The sequence below is a fragment of the Paralichthys olivaceus genome, chromosome 5 (assembly GCF_024713975.1).
Source record: "Paralichthys olivaceus isolate ysfri-2021 chromosome 5, ASM2471397v2, whole genome shotgun sequence".
In the NCBI taxonomy this organism is placed as follows: Eukaryota; Metazoa; Chordata; class Actinopteri; order Pleuronectiformes; family Paralichthyidae; genus Paralichthys; species Paralichthys olivaceus.
In genome coordinates this window covers 769430-790791 of record NC_091097.1, presented here as the reverse complement: position 1 = coordinate 790791, position 21362 = coordinate 769430, and the positions used below count along the sequence as shown (strand labels likewise).

The 21362-nt window shown below is 47.4% G+C and overlaps 2 protein-coding genes across 2 annotated transcripts; one reads left to right on the top strand and one right to left on the bottom strand.

Annotated features, from left to right (window-relative positions):
* Nucleotides 1–2949: 2949 nt before the first annotated feature.
* On the bottom strand, nucleotides 2950–5753 carry LOC138407773 (uncharacterized). The gene is made up of 2 exons (XM_069525234.1): nucleotides 5732–5753; nucleotides 2950–4371 (listed from the first exon to the last, which is right to left on the bottom strand). Exons 1-2 carry the CDS (start codon nucleotides 5751–5753, stop codon nucleotides 3053–3055), a joined length of 1341 nt encoding a protein of 446 aa, XP_069381335.1. The 3' UTR covers nucleotides 2950–3052.
* A 1006-nt stretch (nucleotides 5754–6759) lies between these two features.
* Nucleotides 6760–19671, top strand: LOC138407841 (transmembrane protease serine 9-like). The gene is made up of 18 exons (XM_069525544.1): nucleotides 6760–6935; nucleotides 8416–8436; nucleotides 8698–8860; nucleotides 9113–9381; nucleotides 9620–9765; nucleotides 9840–10110; nucleotides 10425–10587; nucleotides 10840–11108; nucleotides 12627–12772; nucleotides 12847–13117; nucleotides 13443–13605; nucleotides 13858–14126; nucleotides 17419–17564; nucleotides 17639–17909; nucleotides 18035–18206; nucleotides 18337–18590; nucleotides 18682–18779; nucleotides 18893–19671. Exons 1-18 carry the CDS (start codon nucleotides 6881–6883, stop codon nucleotides 19184–19186), a joined length of 3441 nt encoding a protein of 1146 aa, XP_069381645.1. The 5' UTR covers nucleotides 6760–6880; the 3' UTR covers nucleotides 19187–19671.
* Nucleotides 19672–21362: the final 1691 nt, after the last annotated feature.

Below are 21362 nucleotides of genomic sequence, written 5' to 3'. Positions count from 1 at the left end.
CCAACTCATCTCTCTCGATCACCGTGGTCGCCAGAGAAACAGAGGCCACCTCTCTCCACTCTTTAAGGAGGTTGAGGTGGTAGATCTGTGTAGCCCCACCCCTGTCAGACCGCACTGCTTCATAGTCTACCTCCCCCACTCGTCGTGTGACCACAAATGGCCCTTGCCACTTGGCGAGTAATTTAGAGCTAGAGGATGGGAGTAATTGTAACCCACATAAAAAATTAGGTCACTAACCCTGTATATGTCATTTAGACACTCAGTTCATCTCCTGTAGGGGGCAGTGTTTTCCCATGAGCCTAAGACAGGTATCGCGTGAAGAAGTCTGCACCTGTGTGTGACGCAGTTCCCTCTAAAACCACGAAGCAGACAGTAGCAAACACTAGCAAACTAGCAAACAGTAGCAAACTGCAGCAAACTGTAGCAGACAGTAGCAGACTGTAGCAAACTGTAGCAGACAGTAGCAAACTGTAGCAGACAGTAGCAGACAGTAGCAAACTGCAGCAAACAGTAGCAGACAGTAGCAGACTGTAGCAAACTGTAGCAGACAGTAGCAAACTGTAGCAAACTGTAGCAGACAGTAGCAGACTGTAGCAAACTGTAGCAGACAGTAGCAAACTGTAGCAAACTGTAGCAGACAGTAGCAAACTGTAGCAAACTGTAGCAGACAGTAGCAAACTGTAGCAGACAGTAGCAGACAGTAGCAAACTGCAGCAAACAGTAGCAAACTGTAGCAGACAGTAGCAGACAGTAGCAGACAGTAGCAAACTGCAGCAAACAGTAGCAAACTGCAGCAAACTGTAGCAAACTGTAGCAGACAGTAGCAGACAGTAGCAGACAGTAGCAAACTGTAGCAGACAGTAGCAGACAGTAGCAAACTGCAGCAAACAGTAGCAAACTGTAGCAAACTGTAGCAGACAGTAGCAAACTGTAGCAGACTGTAGCAAACTGTAGCAGACAGTAGCAAACAGTAGCAAACTGTAGCAAACTGTAGCAGACAGTAGCAAACTGTAGCAAACTGTAGCAGACTGTAGCAGACTGTAGCAGACAGTAGCAAACTGTAGCAGACTGTAGCAAACTGTAGCAAACTGTAGCAGACAGTAGCAAACTGTAGCAGACAGTAGCAAACTGTAGCAGACAGTAGCAGACAGTAGCAGACTGTAGCAAACTGTAGCAGACAGTAGCAAACTGTAGCAAACTGTAGCAGACAGTAGCAGAGAGCCACGGCTAAATTAAAACAGACGTCCGCAGACAGAGACGGTAGTCACAGGCAAATCCAGGCTTCGTCCGGATAAGCTGTGAGCCGAGGAGGATAAACCCCCTTTATGAGAATTCATGCTTGATGAACCTCTGGTGAGTTAGCAAACTGTTAGCTGGTTGTTCGCTACTTGGCTGGAGGAAAGGATGAATATATTGTGCTATTAACTCGGTTTAAGTTGGTCTAAGTTACTTAATAGATGTCATGACATGTTTTCAAATGTTTCCCCACGACTTTCGTGCACTTTATATTGTAGTTTATTGCTTGAAAAAAGGTTGCTAGCTTTATGCTAATGCTAATCGCGACCGCGATATGCTAATCGCTAGCCCGAGTTGCTAATTGCTTTATTGGTCGTTGTGCTTAGCTCATGCTAATCGCTAAGTTAAAGCTAAGTTTTCATGTTTTGCAAAGAAAAGGTGCATTTCATTTCTTTTTATGCCATTTGAATTACTAATTTGTGTTAATAGCCACTGCAATGGGTAACAGTGCCATTGAGGTGTGGTATATTTGATATTTGATTCAAGAAATTACAGTTGAGCATAAAAATTGTAATTCATCTGATGTTAAGAGTTAAATATTAGAGAGATGGATTAAAATAGCTAAAAATTGATGATATAAGTTAAATAGAAGTTAAAAGGGATGCATAAGTTATGTATCTGTTAAAAATGACACTGTTGTGGATGGTAATTCATGAATAATTGGTTACATTTATGGTTAAACTAATTCATAGTAATTCATTTTAGTGTGTGTATGTATTTCCTTGGTATTTGGTAATATATTTCATGCCTAGAGCTAGAGCTGAAAATGTTGAGATCTCATAAGAAACTGAGACAGAATCAGATGAAGATCCTTACAACTTTGCACTTTCTGTGTAGGTTGGTTTTTTTTGTTTCGTGCTAGTCTGATCAACTATCAGAGAGATAGAGAGACGATTAAGATGGCGAGCCCAGCCCAGCGATTCTGAGAGAGAGAGAGTTCGAGATGTGGTGTGGCCAGCCACAGAACCTACCTTGAGACTCCAGATCATCTGAATCACACATTCTGAGAACAGATAAGACACACACACTCTTCACCTACCCGGGTAGTAGAGATTTAGGATGAAATACTTGAATGGACATTGATACAGAACATCCACACAATTGGATCCCTTTTTCAGAACTGAACTTTCTTGAGTTGGAGAGCTCAACTTCAATGGACTCTGATTTTGTGTCTTTTTTATTTTTGTGACGCCTCATTTGGTAAATAAAAGTACAGCTAAGCTGTCAATGTTATTATTGTTGTGCATTGATATTAAAGTGTCACCTGTTCAAATTAAACCACACCCACTCCTTTTTGTGAGTAAATTCCTGGTGCAACTCCTACCGGACCTAGAGCGATGTGATGTCTCTTTAACCTAAAAGTCAGGACCAAAGGTGCTACACAATACAAGGACTTTATCTCCCGGATCAAATGTTCTTAGTCTCGTCCCTCTGTTATACAGGCGCTGCCGTACTGAATCTCGTTTTTAGAAGCGCTCGGACCCGTCTCCCAGTCTTCTTTTACCAGGTCCAAGACGCCCCGAGGTTTCCGGCCAAACAAAAGTTCAAATGGAGAAAATCCCGTGGAGGACAGGGGAACCTCCCGCACTGCAAATAACAGAGGGTCTAACCATTTATCCCATCTTTAGTGTCTTGTTAAACCGCTCCACCAGCCCGTCGGTCTGTGGGTGGTAAACACTAGTCCGGATTGAATGGACGCCCAGCAATTCGTACAGCTCGCGTAGTGTACGTAACATAAAGGATGTGCCCTGATCCGTCAGGATTTCTTTCGGTGCCCTGACATGGGGTTATAGTGAGCCGCCTGGAAAACCATTTCCCGACGGCTTTTCGGCACCAACAACTGGGTGATCTCTTCTCCTGTCTGTGTGTCACGGCTCACACGATACAACCTGTCCCTAATGACCGAAAAGTGTGGGTGAGTGTGTGCTGCGTTCGGACAAACAGCGGAGCCGTCAATACTCACCACCTGATCGAAAGCGTGGCGGAGGGTCTCGTCCCGAGACTGTTCGAGTGGAAAATCGTCCATGGGGCTCACCGGTGGGATTAGAGGAGCCTCTGGGCGAGGCTCCACTACTCCCGCCGCCCCCTCGACAGTCTCGGGCTCCGTTTCCCCGGTGAGCACCGCACACAACTCACATTTCCCTACCGCACGTGAACGCGCTCTCGCCTGTCCCCGGAACCCCGGCCAATCTGTGCCCAAAATCAGGGGGAGCGTGAGGCGGGGACTAACCCCCGCCTCGACTCTATGTTTTTTCCCCTTATATGAAATTAGCAGAGTCACCACTGGGTATTCGTGAATATCCCCATGCACACACCTCACCTTCACCCACGATGCCTCCATCAATGCCCCCGTTCGAACCAAGCGCTGATGGATCATCGTCTGATTACAGCCCGTGTCCAGCAGAGCTTGGTGTGTACCCACCTGTATACATACCGGTATATGGTACGTCTCTCCCCGGCCGTGGGAAGAGGTTGGCGGCCCGGCCACCCTGACCAGCTGTCCCACCTCCATCAGCGGGCACTCCCGCTGAAAGTGGCCCGACTGGCCGCACCGCCAGCACTCCTGCCCCGGCGTTTGAGGAGCCCCCCATGGTGCCGGTCGACCCGACGCGTAGGCTGGGCCCCGAGGAACAGCCTCTGCTCTTTCATTCATCAGTCCAGCGGGCGGGGCTGTCCCGCTGGGTGGTGCTGGGGGGACTCGCTTTCTCTGGGCGGGTATGGGGCGCCCCGCTGGGATGGACTGCTGCCGGGCTTCCTCCTTCTGGCTCCTCCGGGGAAGTGAGAGGTGGTCCTCCGCCAGGATGATGGCCTGTTGGATGTCCCCGGGGCAGTGGCACTGGACCCAGTTGGCCGTGGAGGTGGGCAAGCCGGCGATGAATTGCTCCAGCACCACCTGCCCCACGACGTCCTCTGCCGAGTTGTGTCCCGGCTGGAGCCATCTTCCCGCCGCATCCAGGAGCTGCTGTGCGTAGGAGAAGGGGCGGCCGGCTTCCTCGAAGGTTAGGCCCCTGAACCGGCGTCGGTGTCCCTCTGGCGTGCAACCCAGCCGTTGTTCACCACGGTCCGGTACTCCCTCTCATTCCCATCAGTGATTCATCCCACGACTGCAGAGTCATCAGAAAACCTCTGAAGGTGGCCGGTCTCTGTGCAGCAGCTGAAGTCCATGGTGTAGACAGTGAGGTAATCCACAATCCAGGACACCAGTGTCTCATCGATGTCAACAGGCAGCAGCGTCCTCTGTCCTGAACTCAACAAGAGACAAACTCCCAGAGACACTTTCTGAGCAGCAACTGCACCTTTTAATGGTTCATTTTATTTTTTGCACTAGTTAATGACATTTGTACTTTCTTGTTTATTTGCACTGGTGTATTGGTATTTTTGTATTCTTAGTTACTCTTATTTTATTTTATTTGTCTCTGACACTATGACATGTTGAGCTGCTTGAGGTGCCTGGGATTTAAGATTTTCATTGCCAACATGTAGATGTAGATGTTGAGATGACAAATAAAACCTTTGAATTGAATTCCCGGACACGAGGACAATAGATACTGATGAACCTGAACGCAACAGGATTTACTACATTGATGAGAAACATAATCATTTCATCTTTGAGTTCGAACAACTGATCAAACATTCCCTCGAGTCCCTTCAAGTGGACAAACACGTTTTATTACGCCACCGTGACTTTGACTTCAGTGAAAAACCTTCCTCACATTCTACATCAGTGAGATCAGCTGTGTCTCGTCTCTTTGTGATGACACATGTTCTTCCTGCTCTGCTGTATATTGAGCAGCGGATTCTGCTAAATAGAGAAACAGGACTTAAGAGAATTTGTGCATTGGTCCACAGATTCCGTTTAAAATAAAAAAAACAGGCACACAGAGAAACAGAGGACAGGCTCATCAACTGCATGTACTTTATTGAGCCAAATGTGGATTTTTCAAAACAGACTCGCTCCCTCGTCACCATCAGTCATAGGAGCACAGTGTGACCTGGCCATGGCTTTAAATTTAACTGCATTACTACATACTAACCGTTATTTATACATTATTGCAATATGAAATGAAAGATTGAAGTGTGAGTAACCACAGGTTTGGTGAGTTTCTTTCTCGGACCAAACGAGAAAGCTGGTCATACATCAGAGTAGGAAACTTCATTTACCAGTTAATCCAAAATGACTCATTGAAACCACCTTTAAATGATGTTTCCCAAAGATCACCAGCATCAACTTCTGTTCCCACTCTAGAGGGTTCATGTGATCACATAGTGAACTGACGCAGCTTCCACACAGGACTCGCTCTGACCTAATTATGACCAGAGAACATCCACGTAGTTTGAAACTTGCATTAGCAGGAGAATAACGAAACAAGTAATTCAATTAAAAACATTTGATGCTGGAGACAGTCAGCTCTTGACAGGACCTCTGCTCTCTAACCTGTGAGCAGGCAGCGAGACATAACAGCAATGAGATGTTGAGAAAAAAAACAAGACTGACAAATCATGCAGACAAACCCCTCCCCCCCCCCCCCCCCCCCCTCCAAGCTGCAGGCGAAAGAGAAACGATCGTTTTGTCGCTCTTTTGTCGCCCGGTTAGAAAAATGCAACTGGAACAATACAAAACAAAAACTTTGCTTTAAGTTTCCATTGATTATATTTGTATCAATACATCATGTGCACGAATAATGTGAATTAAAATAGATTCATTGAAAGAACAAAAGAGGAAACAGAAAGACGTGGAGAGGATGTTGGACAGGAGACACTCATTGTGCGGAGCTGCAGGAATGTTGTCAGGTGACAGTTTGTTGGAACTTCTGTTGTTCCGGCCCTTTAAGAAGAATGGGGGGTACTCAAAGTACTAAAGGAGTATTATCGAGTAACAAAAGTATCACAGATGAAGAAATTCTACTTTATTCTTTAGTTTCAGTCCAGTGGTTCCCAACCTCTGGGTCGGGGCCCTGCAAAGGGCCACCAGGAAACTCTGAGGGGCCGTCCTCAGTGCGAGACGAAAAATAAAGGTTCTGATGCACAGATGTGATTTTAACGTTCGGATCTTTCAAAATGATTCCGTGATGTGAATGAACCAACGAGGGAAACGTTTTCTACAACTCAGCAACTTCTAAAAAGTTTCTCAGTGTGGAGACATCTGCCTCTACCGGGTGAGGAGAGAGACATGGGGAGGAGATCTGACTAGTTCAAATGTAAACAACAGTGTAAAGACTTTGAATTATTATTGATAACAGGCACAATTCATATAATAATTCATTACTGAGATATTGTAATTAATAATAGTGATGATGGTAAAAGTTGTTGTCCTGAGGTTCTGGGGTGAGAGACATCTGAAATGACAGAGAGAGAGAGAGAGAGAGACTATGGGAGGACAAAGTGAAATAGTTAAATACTGTTTAGTGGTTAGTTGTGTGGGCGTGTCCAGGGCAGGTAACAATAGAGGTAGAGCGAAGTAGTATTCGCAGGATGGAGAGAGAGAGAGAGAGAGAGAGATAAGGACAGAGAGAGAGAGATAAGGACGGAGGGTAGACGAAGGTTCTTAATGCTGCAGCAGATCAGATGATTGACACCTTCACTCATGGCTCTCTGCAGAACCCTCTGTGTGGCCACGCTGCTCAGCCTCCTGATGCCAGGTAAGATCCATCCTCCTGCACACGAGCTTCAGAGCAGCTGAAACATTCTGAGCAGGAAGTGAAGTCTGCAAACTGAGCAAAAGTAGCTGGTGCTCGTGATAGTGTTTCAAAAGACTCAAACCAGAACGCTCATCGAGTCGTGTGAAAATCTGTGGTGCTGTCAGATGAGGGTGGAATAAAAAGAGGAGCTTTTCTTTCTGCAGAGAAAAGAAGAGAAAGTCTTTAAAGCGGCAGGAAAATTAAATTAGGTCAAAACATGAAAACATAGTAAAGAAGGTTGACGTGTTTTTCTCCGTCAGCGTCACAGTCGCATCAGATTCACTGTTCAAGAGTTTAAAGCCTCACATTTTATTTTGTCTTATAAACTTTTAAACTTGGAGAAGAAATATTTTATGACACAGTTTCCCTAAATTAATGTAATGTAATGAATTAAAGTAGTTCTTATCATCAAACAGCAAATAGAAATGTAATTCTATTTTATTTATTTGATTTGATTTGATTTTATTGTTTCATCCTGGTAACATGAAGTTGAGTTTAAACTGACGATTGAAGAAGCTCAGTTTATTTTCTATTGTCTGAGTTTCTGTGAGTGAATATTTTATTAACATGAAGCTTCTACAGTTTGTCGTTGAGTAGACAAATTAAAATGTGACATTAAACTAATAACTATCTTTTGATTAAATATTATTTTTCCTTTTAAACTGATTCTGAGGAGATTTGACAATAATGGTTTAGTGAGACAGGTGGAATCATTAAGTCGCTCATCGCAAAACTGAAGTGAAGAGTTTGTTTCCAGGAGCAGAGACTCGTTAACTCTGACACTGAGCAGCAGCAAACATGTTGGAGTTCTGACTGTAGCCTGAAGCAAGGCATTGTGTTCACCCCATCTGTGTGTGTGTGTGTGTGTGTGTGTGTGTGTGTGTGTGTGTGTGTGTGTGTGTGTGTGTGTGTGTGAATATTATTTGAGAGTTTATCTCCACATCGTTAACCTTTGGAGCTGATAGGTCAAAGGTCAGGTCAACAAATATGTGTCTCCACAATAAAGTGTTTACAGGAAATCTCCATAATCAAAAGAAAGTTTAGACTCGTCAGAAAATGATTCTCCAACACGACAGACAGCAGCAGCAACAGAAAACAAGAGAAGTGAAGTATCACAGGAAATCATCTGTGTCCAGTAAAACCAGTCTGTGTGCACACGACACCGAGAAGAATTGGATTAATGTCAGAGAATGTTGAGGACGTGAACTTTAAACACTCACTGAAGAATCTACAGCATTTCTGTCAAGCAACTGTTGTCAAGGTGCTGATCGCACTTTTGGTCAAAGAGGTTTAGTGTTGGAGAGATTCAGTGACGGAGATGTTGTGGCTCTGTAACCTGCTCGGTCTCCAGCTGCTCAGAGACGAATCATGAGTTCATGTGAATATAGAAATGAAAATTATGACTCAAGTGATGACATCAGGTTTGTTTTCTGTTTTTCAGAGTCTCACTCACAACTCGCTGGTAAGTTTCTGTTTGTGTGAACGTGTTGTTGTTGTTTAGTGTCAAGAATGATGAAAAACTTCAACCAGGATGAAAGAAGGTAAAAACCATCTCACACACTGAATCGGTTCTGAAGAGATGAGTGCTGAGTTGGGATTTAAAAGCTTCCCCAGTTGTTTTCTATCAAACCCAGAATCACATGTAAAGATCATTGAAGATCAGCGCTGCAGACTGTTGTTGAGTGTTGTGTCTTCGTTGTGTCTTCGTTGTGTCTCTGTGCAGTTTGTGGGAGACCTGCTCTGAACACCAGGATCGTTGGAGGGCAGGCGGCCCCTGAGGGCAGCTGGCCCTGGCAGGTCAGCATACACGCATCTTCAAGACACAGATGTGGAGGATCCCTCATCAACAATGAATGGGTGCTGTCAGCTGCTCACTGCTTCCCCGGGTGAGAACAGACACACACTGCACCAGGAGATCATCCCAGTGGTTCAGGGGTTAAACGTGGCAGAGGAGCCGGACGATTAATGGTTGATTCATTGAACATTAGTTTGTTGTATTGATTTCTGTTAATAAAAGAATGAAATCAGCGAGCGCCTGATGTCTGGCTGGTGTCGGGACATGGACCCACGGACACAGCTGATCCAGAGAGGATCTGAAAACAAACCACAACATTAAGTTTCTCTTCTGATCATCACAGCTCCGACCCAAGAAACCTGCTCGTGTACCTGGGACGTCAGAGACAAGAAGGGTCCAACCCCAACGAGGTGTCCCGCAACGTATCACAGATCATCAACCATCCCAGATACAACTCAGTGCCCAATGACAACGACATCTCCCTCCTGAAGCTCTCCTCACCCGTCACCTTCACCAGCTACATCCTGCCCGTCTGCCTCGCCGCCTCCGACAGCGTCTTCCACAACGGAACCGACTCCTGGGTCACTGGCTGGGGAAACATCGGGAGTGGAGGTAAAGAAAGAGGGATGGATGGATAATGATGAGGATGAGGATGGATGGATGAGGATGGATGGATGATGATGATGATGATGATGATGATGATGATGGATGAAGATGGATGGATGATGATGATGATGAGGATGAGGATGAGGATGAGGATGAAGATGGATGATGATGGATGGATGATATGTGAATTGATATTTGTTCCATTTGAGTTTAAAGGTGTTTTCACTGAACTGGTTCTGTTCAGTGCCTCTTCCTTCTCCACAGAACCTGATGGAGGTGGAGGTGCCGGTGGTGGGGAACAGACAGTGTAACTGTGACTACACCCCGGGGGAGATCACAGACAACATGATCTGTGCCGGGTTACGAGCTGGAGGGAAGGACTCGTGTCAGGTGATCATCTCCCCGTGTCCGTGTCTTTACTTCCTGTGAAGCTCCTGTCTCCTCACCGGCTTCTGTCCCCACAGGGAGATTCCGGTGGTCCGATGGTGAGCAAGCAGAACGGCCTCTGGATCCAGGAGGGAGTGGTGAGTTTTGGATTTGGTTGTGCATTTCCTAACAAACCAGGAGTCTACGCCAGAGTGTCTCGCTATCAGACATGGATCAACAGCCAAATCAACTCCAACCTGCCGGGCTACGTCACCTTCAACTCCAGTGGGACTGACGGAGACCTGAGCGTCACCTGTCCAGGTCTCCCACCGCCTCCCACCACCGTCCCCACAATGACCACGGCCCAACGTGAGTCTTGACTGGTCTTTAACTTTAAATGAGACTCGTACATGTTCCCGTGTTAAACTGAGGTAAAGTGGCAGCACCGGTCAAACTGAAACATCCCACAGGTTTAGTGTTTCCCAAAGTTCATCCTACTTAAAAAAAGGTAAAAACCATCTCACACACTGAATCGGTTCTGAAGAGATGAGTGTTGAGTTGGGATTTAAAAGCTTCCCCAGTTGTTTTCTATCAAACCCAGAATCACATGTAAAAATCATTGAAGATCAGCGCTGCAGACTGTGTGTTGTTGAGTGTTGTGTCTTCGTTGTGTCTCTGTGCAGTTTGTGGGAGACCTGCTCTGAACACCAGGATCGTTGGAGGGCAGGCGGCCCCTGAGGGCAGCTGGCCCTGGCAGGTCAGCATACACGCATCTTCAAGACACAGATGTGGAGGATCCCTCATCAACAATGAATGGGTGCTGTCAGCTGCTCACTGCTTCCCCAGGTGAGAACAGACACATACTGCACCAGGAGATCATCCCAGTGGTTCAGGGGTTAAACGTGGCAGAGGAGCCGGACGATTAATGGTTGATTCATTGAACATTAGTTTGTTGTATTGATTTCTGTTAATAAAAGAATGAAATCAGCGAGCGCCTGATGTCTGGCTGGTGTCGGGACATGGACCCACGGACACAGCTGATCCAGAGCGGATCTGAAAACAAACCACAACATTAAGTTTCTCTTCTGATCATCACAGCTCCGACCCAAGAAACCTGCTCGTGTACCTGGGACGTCAGAGACAAGAAGGGTCCAACCCCAACGAGGTGTCCCGCAACGTATCACAGATCATCAACCATCCCAGATACAACTCAACGACCAATGACAACGACATCTCCCTCCTGAAGCTCTCCTCACCCGTCACCTTCACCAGCTACATCCTGCCCGTCTGCCTCGCCGCCTCCGACAGCGTCTTCCACAACGGAACCGACTCCTGGGTCACTGGCTGGGGAAACATCGGGAGCGATGGTAAAGAAAGAGGGAGGGATGGATGGATGATGATGATGATGATGAAAGTTTGTCACGGAGTCCCACAAGGTTCTGTGCTAGGACCACTTCTATTCAGTTGAGCTCATAGGACTTGATAGTACAATCCCTTGTTTAATCAGCACCTGGTGATGGGTGGGGTAGGGGTAATGGTAATTGCTTCACTGGGGTCTTCAGGGGGGCACCCTGCTTGACTGGTGTTTCGTTGATAGGCCCACTACACCTCCACAGGGCTCAACGCCAACACCTGGCGTCCCAGGTGTGCCCCCCTCCGCTTTTACCCTTCGTGGTCACTTTGCAGCCCAGTTGGCCTGTCCTCGCACTCCCACCCCCTTCAGAAGCTTGATTGTGGAAGTGGCAACAAAGCCTCTGCACCCGACTTCGGCAGGAAGCACCTGGGCACGTCAGCCATGTTGTTCTGCCTCTGCTGCTATGTCGGAGTACTTCAGGCATTTGCGTTCATAGGCTTCCCTGACTGCAGCCTCCCAAGGTACAGTCATTTCCACAATGAAGAGCGATTTCTGCATGGTTGACCACAAGACCAGGTCCAGCCTGAGTTTAGTTGTAATGATCTCCAGCGGAAAAACAAGCTTCTGGTGTAGATCCACCGGCATTTTCCAGTCCCAGGCAGTGTCCAGGAGGGTCGCTTCCACTCTAGCAGACGCATTGTATTGTATAAAAACTAGTCCACGCATTTGTTACTTCTACGCTGGACTATTGCAACTCGTTGTTATCAGGCTGCTCCAATAAGTCTCTTAGGACTTTGCAGCTAATCTAGAATGCTGCTGCACGTGTTCTAACAGGAACCAAGATCAGAGATCACATCTCTCCCATTTTGGCGTCTTTACATTGGCTACCGGTTAAATCCAGAATAGAATTTAAAATTATTGGGCAAGTTTTTCGTCACTCGAACTGAGGGTCTAAGGACAGAGGTTGTCCCTGCACAGATTGTAAAGCCCTCTGAGGCAAAATGTGTTTTGTGAATTTGGGCGATACAAAATTTGTATATTTGATTTGATTTGATGATGATGATGATGATGGATGATGATGATGATGGATGATGATGATGATGGATGATGATGATGATGATGGATGATGATGATGGATGATGATGGATGATGATGATGATGGATGATGATGGATGATGATGATGATGGATGATGATGATGATGATGATGGATGATGATGGATGATGAAGATGGATGATGATGATGATGATGATGATGGATGATGATGGATGATGATGATGATGATGATGATGGATGGTGATGGATTATGAAGATGGATGATGATGGATGATGATGATGATGGATGATGATGATGATGGATGATGATGGATGATGATGGATGATGAAGATGGATGATGATGATGATGATGGATGATGATGGATGATGAAGATGGATGGATGACACATGACAAACCAATAAGTGACGTCTCAGTGAATTGATATTTGTTCCATTTGAGTTTAAAGGTGTTTTCACTGAACTGGTTCTGTTCAGTGCCTCTTCCTTCTCCACAGAACCTGATGGAGGTGGAGGTGCCGGTGGTGGGGAACAGACAGTGTAACTGTGACTACACCCCGGGGGAGATCACAGACAACATGATCTGTGCCGGGTTACGAGCTGGAGGGAAGGACTCGTGTCAGGTGATCATCTCCCCGTGTTCGTGTCTTTACTTCCTGTGAAGCTCCTGTCTCCTCACCGGCTTCTGTCCCCACAGGGAGATTCCGGTGGTCCGATGGTGAGCAAGCAGAACGGCCTCTGGATCCAGGAGGGAGTGGTGAGTTTTGGATTTGGTTGTGCATTGCCTAACAAACCAGGAGTCTACGCCAGAGTGTCTCGCTATCAGACATGGATCAACAGCCAAATCAACTCCAACCTGCCGGGCTACGTCACCTTCAACTCCAGTGGGACTGACGGAGACCTGAGCGTCACCTGTCCAGTTCTCCCACCGCCTCCCACCACCGTCCCCACAATGACCACGGCCCAACGTGAGTCTTGACTGATCTTTAACTTTAAATGAGACTCGTACATGTTCCCGTGTTAAACTGAGGTAAAGTGGCAGCACCGGTCAAACTGAAACATCCCACAGGTTTAGTGTTTCCCAAAGTTCATCCTACTTAAAAAAAGGTAAAAACCATCTCACACACTGAATCGGTTCTGAAGAGATGAGTGCTGAGTTGGGATTTAAAAGCTTCCCCAGTTGTTTTCTATCAAACCCAGAATCACATGTAAAGATCATTGAAGATCAGCGCTGCAGACTGTGTGTTGTTGAGTGTTGTGTCTTCGTTGTGTCTTCGTTGTGTCTCTGTGCAGTTTGTGGGAGACCTGCTCTGAACACCAGGATCGTTGGAGGGCAGGCGGCCCCTGAGGGCAGCTGGCCCTGGCAGGTCAGCATACACGCATCTTCAAGACACAGATGTGGAGGATCCCTCATCAACAATGAATGGGTGCTGTCAGCTGCTCACTGCTTCCCCAGGTGAGAACAGACACATACTGCACCAGGAGATCATCCCAGTGGTTCAGGGGTTAAACGTGGCAGAGGAGCCGGACAATTAATGGTTGATTTATTGAACATTAGTTTGTTGTATTGATTTCTGTTAATAAAAGAATGAAATCAGCGAGCGCCTGATGTCTGGCTGGTGTCGGGACATGGACCCACGGACACAGCTGATCCAGAGAGGATCTGAAAACAAACCACAACATTAAGTTTCTCTTCTGATCATCACAGCTCCGACCCAAGAAACCTGCTCGTGTACCTGGGACGTCAGAGACAAGAAGGGTCCAACCCCAACGAGGTGTCCCGCAACGTATCACAGATCATCAACCATCCCAGATACAACTCAACGACCAATGACAACGACATCTCCCTCCTGAAGCTCTCCTCACCCGTCACCTTCACCAGCTACATCCTGCCCGTCTGCCTCGCCGCCTCCGACAGCGTCTTCCACAACGGAACCGACTCCTGGGTCACTGGCTGGGGAAACATCGGGAGTGGAGGTAAAGAAAGAGGGAGGGATGGATGGATGATGATGATGATGATGAAAGTTTGTCACGGAGTCCCACAAGGTTCTGTGCTAGGACCACTTCTATTCAGTTGAGCTCATAGGACTTGATAGTACAATCCCTTGTTTAATCAGCACCTGGTGATGGGTGGGGTAGGGGTAATGGTAATTGCTTCACTGGGGTCTTCAGGGGGGCACCCTGCTTGACTGGTGTTTCGTTGATAGGCCCACTACACCTCCACAGGGCTCAACGCCAACACCTGGCGTCCCAGGTGTGCCCCCCTCCGCTTTTACCCTTCGTGGTCACTTTGCAGCCCAGTTGGCCTGTCCTCGCACTCCCACCCCCTTCAGAAGCTTGATTGTGGAAGTGGCAACAAAGCCTCTGCACCCGACTTCGGCAGGAAGCACCTGGGCACGTCAGCCATGTTGTTCTGCCTCTGCTGCTATGTCGGAGTACTTCAGGCGTTTGCGTTCATAGGCTTCCCTGACTGCAGCCTCCCAAGGTACAGTCAGTTCCACAATGAAGAGCGATTTCTGCATGGTTGACCACAAGACCAGGTCCGGCCTGAGATTAGTTGTTATGATCTCCAGCGGAAAAACAAGCTTCTGGTGTAGATCCACCTGCATTTTCCAGTCCCAGGCAGTGTCCAGGAGGGTCGCTTCCACTCTAGCAGATGTTGGTGCTGGGAGTTGTCCTGCTCTTATGAAAGGGGCGGTGTTCGGATGTCTGGAAGTCAGGGGAGGAAGGGCATTGTTGGTAGTCCTCCTTCCTCCCAGGGTGTTCGCCAATTGTCGTAGGACCTGGTTGTGTCTCCAGGTGTAGCGGCCTTGGGACAAACTGGTTTTACAGTTGGTGAGGATGTGCCTGAGTGTTGCAGGGGTTTGGCAGAGAGCACATGATGGATCCTCTCCTCCTTCCTTGCCCATGTGATGTTGTCATGAAGCTTCTCTAGTAGCTGTTTCCTGCATGCGATGGTAGATGTCAAGGTGGTCATGTCATCCATGTAGGCGCGAATGGGAGGTAGACGCTGTCCACACTGCTGGCGTTCTCCTCTTACAACCCACTTGGACGCCCCAATGATCACTTCCATTGCCATGGTGAAGGCTAGTGGGGAGATGGTACATCCTGCCATTATTCCTGCTTCCAATGACTGCCATGATGTTGTGTATTCTGTTGTTTTGACACAGAATTGCAGGTCTCTGGAGCAATTTTTGAGCAGGTTTGTGATGGTATTTGGGATGTAGAAAAAGTTGAAGGCTGTCCAGATGAGGGAATGGGGGACGGATCCAAAGGCATTGGCTAGGTCCAGGAATAAGACGTTCAGGTCTCTTCCTACCCTTTTGGCAGATTGGAGTTGGTGCCATATCATGCTTGAGTGTTCTAAGCATCCTGAGAAACCAGGTATGCCAGCTTTCCGGACCGATGTGTCGATCTAGTTGTTTTGTTTCAGGTAGTTTGTCATCCTTTGAGCAAAGATGTTAAAGAAGACCTTCCCTTCGACATTCAACAGATTGATCCGTCGGAATTGGTCGACGTTTGAGGCATCCTTCTCCTTGGGGATTACCACTCCCCCTGCTCTCCACCAAGCTTTTGGGACGGTTTGTGTCTTCCATGCCACCTTCATTTGTCTCCACAAGAAGCGCAAGACGTTTGGGGAGTTTTTATACAGCCGGTATGGAACTCCATTTGGTCTTGGAGCTGAAGCTGCCCTTGCCTTCCTTACTGCCTCCTCGACCTCACTCCACCTTGGGGGACTGTCGTCCAGCTGGTGTTCTGGTTGAGGCAGCGGTGGTATGTCTGGCGGTAATTCCCTCTGTTCCAGTCTGTGGCTGTCTGTGTTAGTTGTTTTCAGGTGGTCTTCCAATTCCCTCTTTGGCACCTTAAGTGGTCTGTTCTTTTTCCCTGCTGAAGAGTCCTTTCACAAATCTGAAGGGATCCTTGTAGAAGGATGTTCTTGCCCTCTCTTTCCTCTTGCGTTGGAGCCGGAGGTTTTCTGCTCTCCGCAAACTTCCCAGGCGTCCCTTCAGGTCTGCTTGCAGGAGGTCGATGCCTGCTCTTTCCTCCTGTGAGGATCTCTTCCATTGCTTCCTCAAGTCCCTTCTCTTTCTGACAAGGCGCTCGATTTGTTGCTGTCTCCTGGACTTGGGAAGGTTTGTTGGTGTCACTTGCCTCTGTCCCTTCTCTTTTGTTCCAAATCTTTCTGCTCTGTAGGAGTAGATCAGACCACCCATTTTGTCCAGTTTCTTCTCCACTGATGCTTTGATTCCGTCCAGGATCCTGATTAGGTCTGCTCGATTGCCGCCCACTCTTTCTTGCTATTGGACTTGGGCCACTTTACTTGAGATCTGTGGCCTTGGATGTTTTTCTCCAAATGAGGATGCGATTGGCTTCGTTCCAGGTTCTCAGATGTTGTACTTGAATTACTCTCATCCACTGGGGTACTGATGCTCGGCCGACTGTGGGTTAAATCCTGCCGCTGAGCTTCACTCGCCTGACTTGACCTTTTCTCAGAAGATAGTGATCAATGCGAGGTCCCGGCCTCTGTTTCTTCAAGCACTTCATCCGCCCTTGATGTATTTTTAGGCCTCTGATGGTTGTTACCTTGGACCAGCCACAGATGCATACTCGAAGCTCCCCTCCTTCAGCTGACGTTTCCTGCTTTGTGCTGATTTTCTGGTTCGTCGTCGTGTTCATTCCAGGGTCAGTTACCAGTTTGTCAGCCAATGAGTCATCTTCCTCCCCCGCTCTCGCAGACTCTAGGGGTATTTTTCTCTTTGGACTTTTCGTAGCAATGAGGGGTCATCGCCAAAATTAGACGCATTGTATTGTATAAAAACTAGTCCACGCATTTGTTACTTCTACGCTGGACTATTGCAACTCGTTGTTATCAGGCTGCTCCAATAAGTCTCTTAGGACTTTGCAGCTAATCTAGAATGCTGCTGCACGTGTTCTAACAGGAACCAAGATCAGAGATCACATCTCTCCCATTTTGGCGTCTTTACATTGGCTACCGGTTAAATCCAGAATAGAATTTAAAATTATTGGGCAAGTTTTTCATCACTTGAACTGAGGGTCTAAGGACAGAGGCGAGAGAAAATTTGCATATTTGATTTGATTTGATTTGATGATGATGATGATGATGATGATGATGATGATGATGGATGATGATGATGGATGGATGAAGATGGATGGATGACACATGCCAAACCAATAAGTGACGTCTCAGTGAATTGATATTTGTTCCATTTGAGTTTAAAGGTGTTTTCACTGAACTGGTTCTGTTCAGTGCCTCTTCCTTCTCCACAGAACCTGATGGAGGTGGAGGTGCCGGTGGTGGGGAACAGACAGTGTAACTGTGACTACACCCCGGGGGAGATCACAGACAACATGATCTGTGCCGGGTTACGAGCTGGAGGGAAGGACTCGTGTCAGGTGATCATCTCCCCGTGTTCGTGTCTTTACTTCCTGTGAAGCTCCTGTCTCCTCACCGGCTTCTGTCCCCACAGGGAGATTCCGGTGGTCCGATGGTGAGCAAGCAGAACGGCCTCTGGATCCAGGAGGGAGTGGTGAGTTTTGGATTTGGTTGTGCATTGCCTAACAAACCAGGAGTCTACGCCAGAGTGTCTCGCTATCAGACATGGATCAACAGCCAAATCAACTCCAACCTGCCGGGCTACGTCACCTTCAACTCCAGTGGGACTGACGGAGACCTGAACGTCACCTGTCCAGTTCTCACACCGCCTCCCACCACCGTCCCCACAACGACCACGGCCCAACGTGAGTCTTGACTGATCTTTAACTTTAAATGAGACTCGTACATGTTCCCGTGTTAAACTGAGGTAAAGTGGCAGCACCGGTCAAACGACTCCACGTTGAGTTGACGTCATGTCTTCTCTCTCCAGCTGTGGTCTGCGGCAGTGCCCCCATGAACCCTCGGATCCTGGGGGGAAGCTCAGTGGCGACGGCCGGCGTGTGGCCGTGGATGGTCAGTCTGCAGAAGAATGGAAGTCACGTGTGTGGCGGGACGCTGGTGGCCGTGGACGCTGTGCTAAGTAACGCCAACTGTTTTTCAAGGTGAGACACCTGGAGAGAATCAGATCTGCTGGATGAGCTTCACCTCTGGACAGTGAAACTATGGGATGGAAGCAGATCAGGTGTTTAAAGAGTTGAGATCTCCTCATGTGGTTCCCTCTCACTCCCACAGTTCCCCCGCAGCGTCTGACTGGACCGTCGCCCTGGGTCTTCTGAAACTAAATGGATCGAATCCCTTCGAGGTGAAGCTGAACGTGACAAACATCACCCTGAGCAGCCTGAACGGGTCCAATGTCGCGGTGCTGCATCTGGAACCTCGACCGACGCTGACCGACTACATCCAGCCCGTCTGCCTGGACACCGGGCGGGACTTCAGCGTGGGCTCCACGTGCTGGGCGGCCGGCTGGAGCTCTGCACAGGGAGGGGGTGAGTTCATGGAACAGCCAGTCTGACACAGGAACCATCATGCATCATTCACATGTTCATGATATGTGATTCACATGTTCTTCCGCTTCAGAGGAACAAGTTCTGCAGGAGGTCAAGACGTTGGTGTCAGACTGTGGCAACGTGTCCGCGACCGACAGCTTCTGTACAGGAAGTCTGACGCTGGGGAAGGTTAATGATGAGACCGTTACTTCTGTTGTTATTAATGAAGGTGTCGACCATCAGCTCATGGTAAAAATCCAAACAGCATGTTGGATGTGACTGTGTCTCTGCTGTTTGCTCAGGAGGCCTCTGGGGGTCCGCTGATGTGTCAGCAGGACGGCTCTTGGTTCCAGGCGGCCGTGTTATCAGCTGAAAACTCCACCAGACAAACACGAGAGGATCCCGTGAGCGTCTTCCCCAAACTGAACAAGTTTGATGAATTCTTCTCTCGGACCTTGGGGACGTTATTGTCTCCAGCGTCAAAAAACACCACAGCAGCCAACACCACCACCACCACCCCGAGCAGCAGTGGGACCCTCCCTCACCTCGTCCTCCACCTCGTCCTCCTCTCGCTGTGTCTCCAGCTCTTCTTATAGAAACCTCCGACTCTGTGAAGTCATGATGTGACTGATACGATTCTAATGAAGTCTCTTTAAGTTTTATATGAAATGATTAAAATCTGAGTTAATGATGAACAACTGTTGAAGCTGCAGCGTGCGTGACACTGTTCGGAGCCTCTCGCTCCAGGATGTCGTTGCTCTGAAGCACCTCTCGATCTTTTTCAGTAAAATGATTATCGTATAATCTTTTGTGTCAAATTGTGAATCCTGAAGATGATTGAATCTTTTTTTAAATTCTGTGATTCTGTGATTGATTTAATGAGAATGACATGAAACCCGACCTCCAGCGCACAGGGATGGTTTTTATTGATGCAGATAGAGTTGAACTTAGAGTGAGGAACAGAAAACTGTGGACAGTCCATCACCTCAGGTCGTCACAGAGCTGAGGGTGAAGGTCTGATGAAGTGATGAACAACTTCAAGTCAAATCTTGCCACGAAATAAAACTGCACTGAATCTGAAGCACTGTCGACATTTCCTGTTTGTTTGTTTACACAAAAACTACTCAACAGTTTTCCAGGAAACTCGGAGGAAGAACGAGACGTGGAGACTGAAAACCTGTCGTCTCTTGAAAGAAAAGTTAAAGCGTTAAAAAGATCATTTGGATGTTTACTGGAGATTTTATGTCGTAGATAATAAAACGTGAAATTGTCTTGAGCTCATTCAGCGAAGGAGAAAACTGACGTAACGTTCAAAAGTCTTCACCAGCTCTCACTGACTGCCCCCCCGCTCACAGAAAACATGTGATTTAAACACGACGCTTAACTTTTCTGACCATTAGTCAGATCATCAGAGAACCAAGAGAAATTCAAACTGACGAATCCATTTCAAGCTTTTCAGACTTTAATAAAACTTTTCAAGATGAAAAATAGAAATGTATAAAATAACAGCAAAAAGCTACTTCAGTGTTTTTTTACATGTAAAACGTTCTCGTACATTAAAGTCTGACGAAAAGAACGACAAAAAAAATATCCGAAAATAAATGGACATCTTCAGGCGGAGCCAGCACTCGGAGCTCGGAGCCACAGACGGAGGCAGGAGGTCAGACATGTCGAGAGCAGGTGGGACAGGAAGCTGAGCAGCACACTGTGATTGGCTCTTCATCAAATCAACAGAACAGTGGGACAGCTGGCTCAGGAGGACTCAGGGTCGGGGGGGACATTATTTAAGGTCCGGCTGTTTGAGACCATGAACCAGTAAGTTTGTAAAGTTCATTCTGACAATTGTTTGAGATCATCTACTTCCTGTCCTGCGTATTATGTCCATCTACTCTGCACCAGAACGCTCTTGATGTCTGAGGGAAATGTGTTTCTGATGAAGTCTTCACTTGTTTATTAAGTGGACGCATGAATTATGTGAGAAACTTTTATCATCACTCCATCCTGCATCCGTTCATCTTTTCTTCATCCACCAACCTGCTGTGAACTCAATACGTGTTTAATGTCTCTTGGATCCATGTGATGAGATCTGGGACCCAGTTCACTTCAACCTTCCTGAACCAGGTTCAATAAATTCAGGGGGTTTACACATGTAAAGTCTTTTTCAATGACCACGGAGAACCAACCTGGTTGTTTGCTGAGAAAGTGAATATGAGGATATTGTCACTGTCTGTGTGGCTCCCATGTAAACGTGTGTCTGGATCAGCTGTTAATCAGGGAGAGTGGAGACAGGTTTGAATGATCAGTTCCTGGACAGGATCAGGACGGAGCAAGTTAAGTGAATCTGTTCTGTAGAACATTGTAGTTTGACTGTGAGCAGTCACAGAGAAATTCAGTGGTTATAGTAAAACTTAGTATGTGTGCAGCTCACAACCACAGTTTCCTGAGCAGGAGGTGAGAGACGGTGAGAGGAGGATGAATGTTTCCGGCTCCATTAAAAGATTTCTGTTCGTTAATATAACTGTTCTTCATCACAGACTCCGTCCTGTCCACGAGGAGCCTGTCGCTGACACCGGAGTGAGTTTACCTCGTCCTCGTCTTCTACTTGATCCTGATCTCGAAGCAGAGGCAGTTGCAGGACTCGCACTCGGGAGGCTGACAGGTGCAGGCACAGTCCCACTTGGCACACTGGGAACACAGGTCCGACACTAACATGTTAATGTTCATCACCACACCCTGTTGACAAGTTTCCGCTGTACAGTGTCAGGCTCTTGT